Here is an 18,797-nt window from a genome sequence, read left to right on the forward strand (position 1 = left end):
ACTACATAAAGTAACTACCTACTGTTCTCTTCAGGTTTTCATTTAAACAACAGCTGCAGTAGTTCTGCTACATGTGGTCAGCAGGTGTGTCTCTGTGTGCCTACCGTCAGCCCTGCCCACCTCCCAGCCAGCCAGAGGGACTCAAGTCAGACAGAAAGGATTCCATTATACTGCATATAGCTACAAGAAAACTGGGTTGTGTCTATTTTTGCAGATATGCACCTTAAGGCGTTTTCTACTTCCTTTTCTAGGTGTTTTCAACTTCCTGAACACAAAGAGAACATTTTGCTCTGGAGCACAATGGTTTGAAACTCCCTTATACTGTACTTTCTTCTAGCAAATACAAGAGGTACTGTAGCTGTAAACAGACATATTATTTATATGATGCTTTTTATGTGCATTCAGTACATCTCATATAGAAGTCGAGAAGACTTGACAAAGTGTATGACGTTTGTGTGTTCCTTTAAACTGTTTTACATTTTCCTTAAGGAGTCTCAGACCTAATCCCAGTTTTTACAAATTGGGCCACTGTACAGTTAAACAAATATGGAATTCATTACCTCATCAAGGTTTTTTTATACATTACCGTCACTTGGCCAGACGAATGAAAACAGAAACAGAAAGGCAAAGTTATTCCAGACTGTACACAGTATTCACACACAGCGACTTACAGTGTAGTAACCTTTTTGTTCAAAAAACATTTCCAAGCTAACTTGCACAGCTGCAAGATCAGTCTAGCTTGTCTGTGAACAATAACATTGCAAGCCGACAAGTTACTAGTCAGCCAAGGAAGTACTAGCTCAGTCACTTTGTGCCAAGTGTCAGCTTTATCTGCCAGTCCTGAAGCGACACATTCAAATCCTGCTTTTGCAACACAGACAACTAAATCCCTATATATATATCCGGCTATCAAATTTAATGAAGTCTCTACCACTACGAAGTGAAGGGCATATACATTTACTGTATCAGAATGTATTTTCATGAGATGCCAAATCGCATATGGCACCAGGATAGGTGGAACAACTTTGGAGACAGACAGGGAATGTGTATAAGATGAGATCTTGAGACAGAGTAAACAAGCTAACTCACACTATAAAAAACACAAATGTCCTGCATAAAATTTTATGTGAATCCACAACTGTTTAAATACAATTCAGGGTAAGGTCCTTTAAGATTGCATAAACTGGGATTCATTAACTAAGTTGTTCAAGGGGCAGAAATTAAAACCTGTCTTTCTACAAAATACATGATCAACAAACTGATCCTCTTGCCCCTTTGTAGTAAATAAGAAGTCTTAAACTTACTGAGGTTAAGATGTAAATGTACAATTAAAATCACTGAACCACTAAAAACTATTTTCACAAAACACCGGAGTCATCATTGAAGTAAATTAACAATTAAACGTACAATGCAAATGTAAATTTCAGCTAACAAAACACCCTTAACTGATGATACAACACATACTGTACTGTATATAATGTGACAGAGTAATATTTCATTCTGCACCGTTACATCATAAAGGAACAACTAAAGGTTTATTATATGCTGAAAAGAGAAGAAAGGAAACACAATGTTTCGGCTGTGGAGCCTTCTTTAAGTGTGAGGGTGTGACCTACTTGAGTTACATCATTACATCATTTGTTATTCACAAAAATAGTGACATCCCAAAATTGGATGTGTTTGAGGATGTTTGACTACTTAAAGTACAGCATAGCGAGACCTGGCTTAACCCATTTGGCTCAGGGCCAGACCATTACCCATAGGACGAGAAAGCTGGGACCCCCTGCAGAGTGAAGAGTAAACCAGGAGGCTGCTGCAGAGGTGGAAATGAGGTGGAAGAGGATGAAAAAGAGGGATTTACATGTGACATAGACATATAGTTTTCCAGAAATAATGTAGGAAATAATTATAATTAAGAACAGTTGGGAAGAAAATAGCTTAATTGCCGTCATAGCTCACAGAGATCAATAAAGAGCTCAAATTCTTAAATGTAAGATAAGGGCTTTAGAGATTTTTTTAACACAATGGAAATTTTATTGCTAACAAGGAAAGAGGAATGCAAATGGTATACTCATACATTGGTCATTTTAGGTTAAAAACAAGGGCAGTTGCTGAACAGAAATGTTATATACAGGACGAATAATATTATATATAAAGTATCCATTGAAAATTAAGACCTCTTTCCAAAGACATTTTGCCTTATTTTTAAAACAGGAACAAAGCTCCATCATTAACATTCATCATCTCCGGAGCTTGTGCTTCAAATTGTATTTCAAGGTAAATAGTTCCTGTGATTGCAGTAAACAAATCAATAAAACCATGTTATTCCTTTGCTTTCCATAACAGGCATCACAAATCAATGAGGTCTCCATTTTTTCTAGACTCTCCTGCATTCCACAAAGATTCTGATTTATGTGACTCCAGTAACATCTTGGCATATTGTTCTTATTCTCTTGTCGTGTTTTGGCAGAAGTTTTACAGGCCTGCTGCACAAAAAAAATGGAAAACTCAAACTGCATCGTAAATAATGCACTGAGAGCTCTCTGCAACTCTTGATGGAATGCAATATATTATAGATGCAATGCCTCTGTTTTTCAAATGTAACTTCTAATCTCTGGTTGTGTTTGAATATTTCTCATGGTATGTACTGTCCATTGCTGAAAGTGTAACCACTGAGCATTCCACTAAAAAATAAGAAAGATCAAATAAAAAGTTCCAAACAAATGAAGACCTGATGCAACTCCGTTATGCAACTGCCATATAGGCAAGTCTGACTCTTGAGCAATCTGTCCTCTTGGTGAATCATGAGATTACTTGTTTTCAACTCAAACTCTTCTATCACAAGAACAATAGCTTGCAATCCTCTTTCCTCTCTAATAATATCAGGGCAACAAAATACTACATCAGAAAGTAAACTCGCAACTTTATAAATTCAGTATGAGTATAAATTAAAACTTATATTGGTACACTGAAAAATCAAACAATGTCATTCCATAACTTATAATTCATACATCATGAATACATGATTGATTAAATGTCTTGTTCCATAATAGGTTAATGGTAATTTTTCATGTGTTTTTGATTTATCAACGAAGACTACAATAACAAATTAAAATTAGCCTGAATAGGTGTATAACTATACCAAGAAAATCTGATTTTCCAGAAAGTTATTAAACAAGTTTTTAAATATTTTTTATTAAACTTCACACCAAGTGGCAACCACATGTTCTTACACATTCCAGATTTGTGTTGTTTGCATTATTATAACAGCTGCCAGGGAACAGAAGTTTGGCAGAGGTTTGGCCCAAGAAGAGGCCAGATTTGATCAGCAGATTCGCACTCATAGATGCACCTCATAGATGCACCTGAGAAAGTGACCATGTGTTTCACATGAAAGTGAAATTCTATTAGTCCTCCCTCTGCATCTACTATTGATAACAAAACTAAATCATAATAGAGCTAAGCATCCAGCAGGGATGCACAAGAAAGAAAATCAACAGTTGAATAGTTATAAAGACTTCTCTGCCTATAAATGTCAATGCAACAGTATTGACATTTACAATAAAATCTGAGGCCACCTTCAGGCTGGAGTTACAGAAAATTCCAGTTCAAGAAAGATAGTCAACTAGGCAACATTGTGTATTATCACAAGATATACAGTGCCTTGGAAATGTATCCATTATCTTTATTTTTTTCTTTATGAGAAACCCAAATTCAAAAGCTAATTTACAGGAATGGGAAATCGTATTATACCACCCAGCCAATGTCTAGATCAGGCATCCATCCAAACTGAGCAGCTGGGCATGGAGGAAACAGCTTAGGGATATATCACTGTGAGGCCTACAGCAACTTTCAAAGAGCTATAGAAGTTCAATAGCTCAGGGAAGTGAAAATATCCATGAGACAAAAACAGCTCAGTGTTCCACTCCACATCCCTCAGAGAGTTTCCAACAAAGCGTTAACTGATTCTGCAAAACATATGGCAAAGGTTTATGAGGTCGAACTTTCTGGTCTAAATGCAAAAGCATTGTGTCTGGCACAAACCCAACACAGCGCATCACCCAGTCGACACCATACTGTACCTCCTGTCAGGCATAGTGTTGGCAGCATTATGTGATAGGGCTGCTTCACATTAGCAGGGACTGGGAAGTCTGTCAAGATTGAGTGGGAAATGGAAGGAGCAAAGTCAGGATAAATCTAGAGGGAAACCTGCTTCCATTTGCTAATGACCTATTGTATACCTGGGATGAAAATTCACATTTCAGCTGGTGATTTTTCTTTGCTGTTTTTGCTGATATTCATATTCTTTTACCAATAAAAGTGTTATATATATAATTCAATTTCAAGAAAGAGCATGCATGATTGGAAATCTAACAAAATGGAACATTGTTAAAATGGCTTGATTTTTTATTATCATACAGGTAAATATAAAAAAGCTTCCAAAGATATCCCTGCAACATTGCAAGTGTATGACTTCAGTGTATAACTATATTTGTTAGCTGAGAATAATGAGACATTAAGTCATGAAACAGCTCTATAAAAAAGCAGACAAATTACAGCTGGATGTGTGGAATGTTGTTTTCATCAGGCAAAGATGAACACAGAATTCTCTGCAATTATCTTAATTGCTTATTCAAACATGTAATGTGAACAAAGTGTAATGATCCTGGTTAATAAAAAAAGTAAATACAGTGTACAGACAGGTGAACTAGCATTTCTGGGAAGACCAAAACTTTGGAAGACAAAACAGAGATGTAGAAATGGCAAACACCATTATATTTAATTTAAAGAATAATATTCTGCAAAAATTAGACTTTAAAATTGGTTGGATACAGTCACAAATTACAGAGCTTTAAAAAATTACTCACTTTAAAGCCATGGCCAGAAAATATGAGATCAGTCAGATTATTCCAATGTTGTGCATATTTTAAGAATGAGATTTTGCCAAGCTGTGTTCAACTGCTCACTTATCTATACCAATGAAAATGCTTATGCTTTGTATAGTTATTTATCATTATGTTTGACAAGAAATATTAATAAATTCTGTAGATTCTAGAACAGATTCGTTTACCATAAATTATCATTTCATTTTATAGCATTTGCTTTGAATAAATTTACAGACAAGAAACATTATTATTATTATTATTATTATTATTATTATTATTGTTATTATTATATTTTATTATAAACAGATAAGTTCATAATGAATGTTCATCACAAGAGATCCCAAAACACTTCATGCATAGAATAGGATACATTTTATCCACTTTTATGAGGTGCAGAACCCACCGGGGTGATGTGGAGCAGCCCACAACTCAAAAGATCAACATTTTACTTTACACTGTATATACAGTATAGTATCAATATTCATATTTTAAAATACTGGTTGGCCTTGGAATTTATATATTCAGACTTGAAAACACAAGTACAGCAACAAAATAATTACTCTAGTTAAAGTACAGTACATACAGTTCTAGTCTAGCCAAACAAGCAGTACTGCATAAAGTCATGCTTATAACGCAAATGCTGCTGTCACCTTTCTTAGTCCCCAGGTCACTATAAATGGGTATGCAGGACAGCCCAGCTCAGTTTTAGCCACAGCTGTTTTCTATTAGCATTCCCAGGATTATGAAAGAGCCTAGCTCTCACTTGCCCATGTAGACAGACACTCTATCAAGACAAATGACTGGACAGGGAAACCAACTCAACATTCTTCTTCTACAGCCACATTTTTAGTAATTAAGGCTAATTCCATCCTCTCACATGCAATTACCTTTACAGTATCCTATAATTTAAATAAATATACACACTGGCAAAGCAATAAAATCTTACTTTGATAAATCAATAAAATAGATGGTGATGTACAGTATAAGATAGCCAAGGAATGGTGTAAATCTACAAATGTTCGATACTGTAACAATAAATAAATACATCAGATTGTTTCATTATGTTACTTCAGAAGTGCTTCCCCCAAGTGGAAAGAGCATTTGGTTTAACCCATTTGACTTAACTAATTTAGCCACCTGGCCAAATAGAAGAGATAAAGAGATGAATCACAGCCATCAAAAATCAATAGGCTGCTGCTTTGGTGATGGAGTTAGGGATAGTGGAGAGGTTTTGATAAATGCTGAGGAAAAATCCTTAAGAGCTCCTTTTAAGATATATATATATTTAAATTTTGAATAAATTACTAATGACTTTATCACTTTATTTGTTATAACCATCTGATTTGGCATAGCAAATGGTGTGTTCTTTTTGTCTTGGACTCACTGCTATGAACTCCATGACCATACATTGGAGAGAATGAAGAAATATTGGTAGACTCCTCTGACCTATGCACCTTCAAGACACTTGTCTTAATCATCACTCAGTTCAGCACCAACTGGAGCAGAAGCACATCTCTCACTGACAGTACTGCATACCACACAGGAGTCCTCATGGGTTACTGAGAAAGCCCTGGATGACTAATCCCACCCTGCCCTCAGCAGCCATTGTGCTTGGGGAACCCTTGTAAAGCTAGAGATTTGCTTTAATTTTATTCCAGAAATCTTTATTCCAGAAATCTGAATTTTTATTCCAGAAATTATATTAATCTACCTAAAAATAAACATGTATTTTCTGAACCTTGAAAATCAAGGCATTGATGGTGCTATTCTGTATGTACTTTGTGTCTTTGAATAATATAACAAGACAATCACCTCCTGTGATAAGTTGGTCAATTGAGAGCCCCTATTCCCAGTGAGGTACTCTGAGTGAACATGATGGTTCTTCATTATGCAGCTTGCGTGGTCTGCTTCTGTTTTATGTTGCCAGATGAGAGGCTTAGGAGAGATTTTGGATGAACAACTATGGGTGCACATTTTAGAAAATACCTAATTGACAGGAATTAAAATATGGAGAATAGTGATTTGCACAGAGGATACTGACAGGGAAGGAGGCTGGTTGATGAGGAGTATTCGTTATGTGGTCCAAACTGAATATACCAAACATATAACTTATCCAGTGAGACAATCACATGCTATATGTCAGGCCTGTTCTTCTTTGCAATCAAATTAGAAGTCAATCTGTAATTTAGAAACAACGATCACAAAGTCTGCCCCTACTAGACTAAGCAGTCTAGTAGGCAGCTAATGTTGCAGCTGCATTTTAATCCAGTTTTGCAGAAGGTATTGAAGAATGTTAAAGATAAACATCCAACTGTGTGAAATAAGTAGCTCTAGTGAAAGAGTTCAGTCAAAATGTGTGATATTTTATCAAGCATTCTAAATTATTTAAAAACCACAATTTTTCAAGTGAGACCAAAAGGACACTGTCTAATGGACAGAGATCAGAGTACAATATACTATATTCAAGACTAATAATATTTTAAAGGTGAGTACTTTAGAACTTTCAAGTTATGATGTAAAGTTATGAAATAAAATCCTCTCAGGATGAAGAATAAAATTAATGCATTGAAAATTGGTATTAAGGCAAATCACCCTGAGAAATTACTGTAAGCACTAAAGGTTTGGTTAGCATTAACAGCTTGCAAATTTGGTTGTGGAGGTTAGTCTCTTGGCACAATAGTGAAAATCCCTCAAGCTTGACACAATTGTGAATTGTACTTTAGTATTTACTAAAACTTCTACTTAGCAAATGAACACAACATGTCTCAAACCTTCTCATCTTTCTCCACACATTACATATGGTCCAAACCAATGAAACAAGACAACTTTAAAATAAGTTATTGTTTATATTCCTTAAATTTGCTGGAGAACAGTACAATATCAGATGTAAATCCATTCTCACCCTCTGTGTTACTCTGCCCTTGCCTTAGAAAAATCAAGGAGTTAGAATATAATTATTAAAATACAAGAGTTTAAAGACATTTTAAACTGTTTTGTAAATTCTCCCATAAATCTGCAATACATTTGCTTAGAACACCATTCACTAGTTTCAAAAATGTATCCTAGGCCATCAAAAAATGCACAATTTAGCTGCTAAAGTGTGATCTGAAACAGATACTGACTATCTATGTGGGTAGTTCTATTACAGAAAGAGATCATGTGAAAGAACATGAGAAATCTAAACAGAATAGGAGGTTTACCTGTAAAGTAATGTTGATACTTATCCTATCATTTGCCGAGGAAGTAACATATTGGTTGAAATTTCTGACTGTCTATCTTTAGAAATAAAAGAGAACAAATTTAGAGTAAATGAGTAACTTTATCACCCAAAACTGATGTTGCTAGAAGTATTTACAGGTTAAACATCAGGCATGTCTTTAGTTGTCATGCATCTGCCTATGTTGCTTTTGCATGGATCTAAAATGCACAACCAGAATTTCTATCTTATACAAAACTAATACTTATTCATCACTGGATATTAAAAGTGACAGCTACTTTCTTGTTAGGGAAATCAAGGACAGGTCATAATGTTTAATTATTCAAAAGCCAGGATGTTCAGCTCACCCCTCCAAACCTTTTTTAACCGTCTGGTGTGAGGCCTGCTGTAAACAGTTATTACCACTGTTTTTTTTACTTCAGAATTTTAAAGTTAGTAATGTATTTCTGGTTCAAGCTGATATATACCATAAAGAGAGATAACACAAGACTATCAAAATGAAAATACTGCAAATTTAGTGGTATCTGAAAATATAAACATCAAAATCAGTTTAACTAAAATCACCAACTATCAATTTAATTAAGAAAAAGAGTAAAAAGAAAAAAAACTATAATATAAGCAAGTAAGAAAAGAAAATGAAGCACAATAAAAGCTGTTTTTAACAGAACTTTTCTTGTGAATAGATTAAATGGAATGTTAAAATTAAGAACTACATTAATTGTTTTACCACACAATCTATTTTAAAGAGTTGGCCAGCCAAACTAAGATACTGCAAAATCCATTTCCTACTAAAAACACAATAAACTGAGCAGACACAAGCCAAAACAATCTTCCCTCATCATAATAAAAATGATTGCTAGATTTAATAACAATATACAATTGGAACTTTTCATTTTAGTTCATTGACTGTCCTGTAATAAATTATCAACTTCAATTGATTCCATTTTTGTGTGCCCAGTACAAGTCTGTAATTCAAATTAGTTTTGTTTTGTGAAAACTAATAGCTAAAGTCTTTATAGCAAACAGTCTTCTCTAGTTTTATTGACTCTTAACAGTTGCTCGTAATATTAGTTTCTCAAATAAAAGAGCTATCACATGACAGAAAATGTTTCAACAATACATCAGATATTAAATAGTTCCTTAGAATAAAAGGACATAGTTTTATCAAAGATTTGTTTTAAAACAGGCAAAATAATCACAAAGTGTGGAAACAGGCATATCAAACATTTACACAAAAGAAATAAAATGAGACTGAATAAATATTTTGAGGTAAAATTCTAGTGAAGTACCTTGTGGTAAAACTCCATTCCCTGCTACAGATTCATCTTTTCTGAGTTAAACAGGTGAAATCCCTTGTAAAAAAAAACCTGAGTGATTTTTTTTACTGCCCCACATGTTGATCCCTGTAGGCTACATGAGGTGGTAAATCAATCCAATAGGATCGGTCTCAAGATGCTGGTTTTCTTGGTACGGTGTTTGTTGTGAAATCCCACCCACCATGTTTAATTCAATTAGTGACAAAAACAAAAGTGTAGTTCTTTATCATGTTCTAAAAGACCATGCTTTCAGGTCACTGAAATACTACCCTCACAACCAGTAAACACTCCTTTGCCACAGCTGCTCTCTTTTCATTAAGATAATTTAAGTGATAGACTGCAGTCCCATTAGTGCTAGGAGGGTCACTTAACTGCTTTGAAACAGGCAATGATTTAATTAGACATTATTGCTGGACTTTTTACTGTAATTACTGTATCTCTCTGAGGCAGGTCTGTCACCAATTCACAGCTTAAACTTAACACACTTCCACTGTGGTCTTCCTGAACTGTAGCTACAGAAGTCAGCAAACAGGGTGGTTGATATCTTTAAAACCATTTAAAACTCCCCCGTGTAACTGGATTTTCTCCATAAATTAATGTACTGTAATACTGGAACAAAAGAAATATTCTTATTTTCTGCAATTTCTACTATGTTTGACATATAGAGCTCTCTCCAACTATCTGCAAGTTGCATCAGTATAATTAGTATATAACATTCCTTATTAAAGCCAAATCTGTTGCAGTTCATTATTAGCTTCCTCACCGAAGAGGTTCTGCAATATGACAGCAGTTCTCTGGCATTTTTGTAAGCAATTACAGCTGTACTTTATTCAATAAAGCCATACCTTTTATTAAAAAATGTTACAGAAATATGTTTTTCAAATTGTTTAAATTTACTCACACTGTGCTCATGGTTGTTACAAAACTCAACTAGTTACATGCTTCAAAGATTTTATATTGACAGGTCATTTATTTAAAATAGTTAATAAACCTTTTAATCATATTTAAGCAACTAACAACAAAATTCTATGTAACTGGAATTTAGGCTTTTAAACGTGCATTTAACAAACAGTGTTCAAATAGTGAATATACAATAAGCACAGTGATGACATATCAAAATGCTTTTTGTCAAGAAATCTTTCTGGTACAGGGAAGCAAAGGTCGAAAAGGTTGAACATATGTGGGACCTTTGAGGAACTGAGTCAATTTCAACTACTGAGTTTAATGAGAAATGGATTCAAACATCACCCTTGGATACTGAACACCAGTTTGCACAACCCTTCTCTAATAGGGTTGAAGTAACCAGAGGCCATCTGAAATTAATAAGAAGGTCATGTGAGGGTGACATATGACTTTAAACACATCATATCTCACATGAGATTCTTTTACACACTACACTTAGACATGATGTCATCTGTAAGTAAGATAGGCAGTCTAGTTTTTCTTGCATAAAATAAAAACAGTTCAGTTAAAGTTTCTTTTCATTATCTTATCAATGTAAGACTGTTACATTTAAGAGTGTTTAATTATTATTGTCTGTTTTTTAAAGCATTATGAGAATCTGTTTACAAGTAAGTAAAATTAAATAGGGGTTCCGAGGTACTCTTTCATTCAGAAAAATTAACATGTAACATGTCATTGTGAAAAAGTCATTTTAATTTTAAGTTCAATAATCATGAAAAGTGACACCACATGTACAGCTATGTTGTCTGATGTGTTGAAACACATTGTTTCCAGGCTTATATTATTTGTTATTTAAATATGTATGAGGGAACCCTATGGGAAGATGCAATATGTTTTTCCAAAATTTAAAATTTAAAGATAATAGATATAAAGATGCATATTGTTAAATGTATGTTAGTATAACATTACTTTCACTTAACACGAACGTGTAGCGTTAGGGAATAACAAGGAAACACTTATTTGGCAACTATTTACAGTAAACGGGATGTCAGTTTAAAGCATGAAGAGGACCCCTGTAATCTCTTACTATGGCTTCAAAAAGAAATTCCCAGATTCTCAGTGAACCAAAATGCCTTGTCAATCAATTTAATAGGCTGTGATATGCCCATCCTATCTTTACCCACCAAGTGCTAAAGACATTCCATTTTAGACCAGCAACTACAACTGGCAGGATCAAGTTCTTGATGAACAGTTGTTAAATGTTCTATTTTCAATTGACACACACCCACCTCAAACCCTTTCAGTATTTTATAAGCTGTCTTCTACCATTGAGTTTTTTAATGATAAAAGACTTAAACTGGGGATTTTGTTTTTCTTCTGTTTAGCACACCCATTGAGTTTTTCTACCTTGTGGGGAGAAGCAAATGGACAAAAGGGAGCAAAGCTGAGAGAGCAGCATGACAGAAACTAAAGAATAAAATACCTTGATTGTACAGGGCTGTACCGATGTATATGATAATGTACCTCTATATTCTTCTCACAGGATTATAATTTATAAAGCTGTTTGAGACTTTGATATTATATTTGAAGGAATGAATAAATAAGAAAAGATAAGATAGATAAGATAAGATAAGAAAAATGTTTTTTTTAATAAATTTAAAAATAAGTTCTGTAAATTCACAGCTCACACGTCAATGAAATGTTTAAGAACCACTTCTACACTATACTGGTACAACAACAGTAATCTGCATAATCTTGAAAGGGGATAAGTAATTAAAAGGTGTCTATTTACATAATAAATGTTAGCTGTGGTGTTATGAAAGCATCCAGGCACGAGTAGAGCAATGAAGAGAAAGAAATTGGCTTTGAGACTCACCCTGACGTAGGCCACATAGTGCTGACACATCTCCTTGTTGAGGGACAGATTGACCATCTCCCCCACTGTGCTTGTCAGCTCTCTGTTCTGCCCAAGTAGTACTCTGGACGGCTGGCCCTTTTCTCGCTTTGTTGCATCTGCTGTCAGGTTATAGATCAGACCTGCAAGGGGACCATTGGTACAGGAAGAATCACTCAAGGAAAATATCAGTTTAATCAAAACTGCAAACTATTTTTTACCCCTTAAGTCTACAAAAAGGCACTTGTCATTTAATCTGACTAACCACTTTCCACAGTTATGGTCCCACAGCGGAGCTAGACTGAGCAATTTAAAAAAAGTAATGATTTTCTTTAGCACAAAAGTAATATGTTGTGTATTTTTAGCGCTATTTTACATGGAAATCGACATCTCATGTATAACCTTGTATTCCATTCCTTGTTTTTCCATTTCAGGTTTTAATGAAGAGGAAAATGAAAGTAAGCTCCCCTGACCTAGAAGACTTGCCTTTCACATTGCAGTGGCTACACAGAAATGAGCACAGACACTTTTTTATTTTGATGCTCTCTTCCTCTAGCAATTACAGTAAGTTGTAGATCGTGCTGCAAAGTCTAGGTTTTTGGCATGTACCCACAACCTGAGTAAGTACTCCAAGGTGCTTTCTGCAGCACAATTCCTCTGGACAATAGCCACTCCTGGAGTGCCAAAGTGCACAAGCACACTGGGCCAGTGACAGAATAGTTCTGCCAAATTTTCCAATTTTTGAAATTTCTGAGCTTTAAAGTCAAATAATTGTGACACGTAAGACATAACAGGAGGAAAAACATCAGGCTCAGTTAAGGTAGCACAAGAACTGACTTACAATGTATACGGTTTTAATAAATTGAATATTGTTTTCTTTCTAAAATCCTGACATTCACCAAAATATGTGCTCGTGACTCATGCTACGTTTTCCTCAATAATATTCACAGAATACAATCCTCTTCCAAACCAACTATTCTACTGGAGTCCACATTTAGTCCAGATCTTGCTTAAGTTCTTCAACACTTGTTAATAGAGCATCCTCACAGACGTTTTACTCTTAAAATCACCTACCATATATACATCCATCCATTTTCTAACCACTTCATTCAATTCAGGGTTGTGGAAAAGCCAAAGCCTATCTTATCTAATGACAGGCACAAGGTGGGATACTCCCTGGATGGGACATGAGTCCATTGCAGGGCACACAAACAAAGATACACACACTCACACCTAAAGCCAATTTCCCCAGAAGCCAATTAACCTACCAGTATGTCTTTGGCTGTGGAAAGAAACTGGAGCACCCAGGGAAAACTAAACTTAACAAGGGAAGAACATACATACTATCTCCACGTAGATAGCACCCCAGGAATTGAACCCAGGGTCACAGCACTGCAAGACAGCAATGCCCACCACTTCACCACCATGCTACCTATCACATATACAGTACATATGAAAAAAGAACTTAAGAACCAACGAAGATGTTACTGTATGTACTTGATTTCAAATAAACAAATATCAATAATAGTTTCAAATATTCTCTGCCTCAGACACTACAGTGAGAATTGTGGTATTTCCAGACAATTAACACTGTACTGGGTAAAAAAGGGCAACTAGGTTTCCCTAACCACAGTGTGTTTAAAACATGCTGGTGTGTCTGTTGTAATGCTTGATGGAGTCTTTAAACTTCCAAACTGTTAAACTACCAAAGCCTTTCTGTTTTCTAAAAGATCACAAGACCAGAGTTCTCCTCTGTTTCAATGAGAATGGTCAAATGCAGACTCATTTGGTTCTTCTCTTTGCTCCTAACTCTCATTGCAAAAGATGAGATACAGTACAGACATAGCACATGGCAGAAGCTGTCTGTCTTCAGAGAAAAACACAGTGGAAAGTCAGGTTAAATTCCATAGTTCAAGTTTGGCAATACACAAGGCACAGTTTAAAAGACATGATTCATCTACTGCCAAAATACATTCTGGTGTGTGAAAAGACTTACAATAGGCTTGAAAAAATGGAAAAAATGGTCCCTCTTTGTTAGAATAAAAAAATATTAGATTGCTGTTTAGAATGGGAATGTTTTTGCTCATTTTTACTTAATACAGACCTCACGTCTCCACCTAAATTTGGAAAACAATTTTACACTATAAAACACTTACACATGTCTAAGGATTAGAGCCAGCAAGGCCTATCACAAGGCTTTAGCACGTGCAGGATTGTTGTGAAGACAGATTCGAGTAACCAAGAGCAACTGGTCTAAAAACGTCTTTCCTCTAGTGTCCTAAATATACCAGATAATCTTGTAAGAAAACAGCTTAAGTCAGTCAGGGAAGGTTAGAACTATAGACAAGGCACCTAAATCTCAATACCTGAAATGAAGTCTATGAGACTAGATGGATGACTTGGCCTAATCCCTTAGTTTGAGGGAAGTGTACTTTTAAGACCTATTTAGACACGAGATGTTTTTAATTCCAGTGTTTGTGCCAAATTTAAACTGGTTATAAACAGCTCTTTTTTCCCTTTCCTTAAGGAGCATGTTACATAACCATGATATTTATTTTTTTGCTGCAAGCTTACAAGCATGTGGACAGCCCTGTCACACCCATAGGCTAAATAATGAGATATCTGTTTAAACATCAGCTGACACGGTCAGATTCATAAAAACGAATCATAATTTAAACTCTTCATAATTAAATAGGGTCTGCAAATAATAAAATGTTTTCCAGTCAGATTACAATAACATAACAGAAATGTATTTAAAAAGCAATGTTTTATCATCATCAATAATCATGCAAAATGATGATGACTATTAAAAATTATTATTACAACTACTACTATGACTACTACTAAAAATAATGACAGAAACACAGGGAATGGTGACACAACAGCTCTATTTCTTTACTTTCTTGGGGACTTGTTTGGATTTATAAACAGGAAAGGATTCAACATAATGCCTCCAGAAAAAAAAGGAAAATTTTATCCATACTGGAAGTTTCCAGTGATAAAGTTTATCTTAGTGTAAACATAACTAATCTAGCTACTGTAGTCTTTTGGCAGTGGAGTAAAGAGAAGTGTATTGAGAAAAAGGAACCAAGATATACAGTAGAGCTCAGATCCAAAAAACAACAGATAAATCCATAAACGTATCATCATATCAGCATTTAACTCATTTTAACTCACAGGTCTGAATGAGAACATAAAATCTATTGGTTTTGGTGTTGGGGAGTCGGAATCTGCTTTCTGATAGGTGTAACTGGAAATTATTAAACAAGGGGTGTGAAGGATCATCACAGATGGATTTTGCTTTACACAATACATGTAAATGATATATGGAGGAGAGGGCTGGAAGATCAGCCCTGTTTGTTCTTGCTTCTCAGATTCAGGTTACCAAACCAGCAGATCAAGGTAAAGTTAGAACAGATTCAAGAAGAACTGGTAGAACAAAACCAACAAAGAATCACTGTCCTTAAAATACTTAGGCTTCCTTAAGAAAAAAAGGCAATATAAACCAGCAATATAGCTACTGTAATTACTTTTAAAATCACTCCCATCACCACTCTGCATTGCCGTTTTTCCATCTCAGGTTTTGATGAAGAGGAAAAGGAAAGGGCTGAAAGGCTAGAACTTTCACATTGCAGTGGGTATACAGAAATGGGCAGAGACATCTCAGTCTGTCTTCCAAATCTGCATGTGGTCATTTATAATTTCTCTTTGCCTTGGCCACTTTTTTATGTTGACTCTCTCTTCCTCTGGCAATTACAGTAAGTTGCAGATCATGCTGTGAAGTCCAGGCAGGTTTTTGGCATGTATCCACAACCTGAGTAAGTACTCCAAGGTGCTTCCTGCAGCACAATTCCTTTGGACAACAGCCACTCCTGGAGTGCCAAAGTGCACAAGCACACTGGGCCAGTGACACAGAATAGCTCTGCCTAATTTTCCACTAACTTTGAATTTTTTTAACATTAAAAATCAAATAACTGCGATACGTAAAACATAGCAGGAGGAAAAAATATCAGGCTTAGTAAAGGAAGCACAAGAATTGACTTACAAAGTATAAATTTCTAATAAATTGAATTATTTTTTTCTTTATAAACATAAAATAATGGTATTGAAGTGAAGGTACGGTATGAAAGTTCTGTATGTGAAACTGTAACATAAAACTTGACATTCACAAGAATATGTGCTCATGGCTCCTCAGTAACATTTACAAAATACAGCCGTCTTCCTAACCAACTATTCTAGATGGCTCCTTATCCAGATCCTGTTTCTGTCTCCCAACATAATAATCCCTATATACTAATGGTGAGCAACCAGTGGTCCAGGGACACAAGCAACCCTTGGAGATAAAACAAGGGATTAAAAAAAACAATTTCCATTTACACATTTTAAATATACATTTGAAACATTTGATCCTTGAAACATTTTCAAAATCGTTATGCATAGGTTAACACTTAAATGCATTAAGGATGCAAAGAAACAAGCAGAGGTTCATTTCAAGTTGAAAAGTAGTACTTTTTAGAGTAGAATGAACTCCTAATTTTTTCCTTTGAAGATCTAGAAGTGTATACATTTTCAGTCAGAGGTCTTACCTAGCTTGTATAGGTTGTTTCAAAAACAGAACAATTTAGAAAGCCAGATTCAGTACAGCAATACTCTTAAGTTTTCCAGAACGCCATACTGCATGTGAATAGAACATCCCTGCTTCCACAATGGAACGCTTTTTACCTATTTGTCCTGGCACCTGTTTTCCTCGGAAGCGGAGGCAGAGGGAGACATTGAGACAGTTGAGATGTTGGGACCCATCATGACATTGAGGTGTTGTGATGTTAATGGAGGTGGGAAGGAAGATTGAAATGTCCACTGTGACAACAGGCCTTGATCTGTAGCAAAAGGTGAAGCAAAGGGATCAAACATTGATCTCCACCACGTGTGAGAAAAGGACTAATTTCTGAAATATTACATCTGTAATTTGGCACATTTTTGACAGAAAGTCAGCAAGAGTGGCAAGAAACACAGGTCAGATCTTCTTGGAATGGACTGTTCAGGCAACTGAATGTCCAAAAACAGAAACTGAAGAAAAATGTCTTATCTTCTTTGCAAGAAGTCCTGACAATTACAAATCACTCACCTAAAGAATACTGTTGGGTTTTTTTAAAGTGAAATGTGAAGTACTATCAGATTAATTAGCTAAGATAATAATAATCAATAATAATTGCTTACACTTAAATAGCACTTTTCTGGACACTCCACTCAAAGCACTTTACAGGTAATGGGGACTCCCCTCCACCACCACCAATGTGCAGCCCCACCTGGATGATGCGACGCCAGCCATAGTGCACCAGAACACTTACAACACATCCGCTATTAGCGAGGAGGAGAACAGAGTAATGAAGCCAATTCATAGACGGGGATTATTAGGAGGCCATGACTGGTAAGGGCCAATGGGAAATTTGACCAGGATGCCGGAGTTACACCCCTACTCTTTTCGAGAAATGCCCTGGGATTTTTAATGACAACAGAGAGTCAGGACCTCAGTTTTACGTCTCATCCAAAGGACAGCATCTATTTTACAGTATAGTGTCCCCATCACTATACTGGGCCATTAGGACCCACATAGACCACAGGGTGCTGGCCCCACTAGTACCTCCAAATCTATCATCTCTAAACCATGAGTCAAAATCTATAGAATCAATAGGAAGGGATTACAGGAAACAAATTCAACAGTAACATCAATTCACTAAACAAAATGAATCTGTTTTTTCCTGGCACCTACTGCCAGTAACTGTGCATTTTGTAGGACAATGGTTCCACTGTGGAGGAAACAGAAAAAAATTGTTGCAGTACATAGTAATCTGTCCACAACCATCTGGCTCCAGTGAATAAAAAAACTGAAATTTCCCGTTATTAAATATCGATTCATTCTTTACACATACAGTCTAGTCTGCAAACATTATTTTACACACTCAAACTATACTACAGTTCTTATGCTCTTATAAAGCATGGTACATTTGAAAAGATCTGCATAGATCTGTGATGTTTAGATGCAATTAAAGTACAGCCAAGATGTAAGCATTGCCATAGGACATTTTTCCGAAAAAAGGTAAATCTAAATTTGTCATAGTGCAAAAAGACTTGACCACGAACTTTGTTAAAATTACATATCTTGTTTTTTTATCAGGTAATAAATTATTAGGAAAGAAGAATAGAAATGCTGAAGTCTTATTTCCTGGTGAGCCTCAGCTGTCATGTTGGTCAGGGAAGTGGCTGTTTCATGCCAAGAGTCTATGCTATCACTACCCTGCAGTAGCATGGCCTCCAGGTAAACTTTAGAGGGGTTTCTTAGAGCTGAGCTTTCTTCCAAAACACCACAGTTTCTTTTCTATAAATTACACAAATTTCCAGAAAGGAACAATGTAATAAAGTCCCCGTGAAACATTTTATCATGTTTTAACAGATCTGTAGTGTTACGACCCCAAGTGTCTAGGGGTATAGGGGTGTAATATTTAGGATAATTCTTTTGGAAGAAGGTGGGTTTTGGTGAGGGACTAGGAAGGGTGATAAGGGTAAGGAACTAGAGTGGTGCC

At 35.6% G+C, this 18,797-nt stretch overlaps 1 protein-coding gene across 1 annotated transcript in view; it reads right to left on the reverse strand.

The window, feature by feature from the left end:
• Nucleotides 1-18,797, reverse strand: part of itga9 (integrin, alpha 9) — a 159,632-nt gene that overhangs the window by 105,320 nt on the left and 35,515 nt on the right. Inside the window, exons 14-15 of the mRNA XM_088601479.1 lie at nucleotides 16,939-17,093; nucleotides 12,199-12,359 (exon numbers count right to left, since the gene is read on the reverse strand). Of these exons, the coding sequence (XP_088457605.1) occupies nucleotides 12,199-12,359; nucleotides 16,939-17,093 (316 nt within the window). The remainder of the gene's footprint in view (nucleotides 1-12,198; nucleotides 12,360-16,938; nucleotides 17,094-18,797) is intronic.

Source organism: Lepisosteus platostomus, chromosome 12 (genome assembly GCF_059453375.1).
Source record: "Lepisosteus platostomus isolate fLepPlt1 chromosome 12, fLepPlt1.hap1, whole genome shotgun sequence".
Lineage (NCBI taxonomy): Eukaryota > Metazoa > Chordata > Actinopteri > Semionotiformes > Lepisosteidae > Lepisosteus > Lepisosteus platostomus.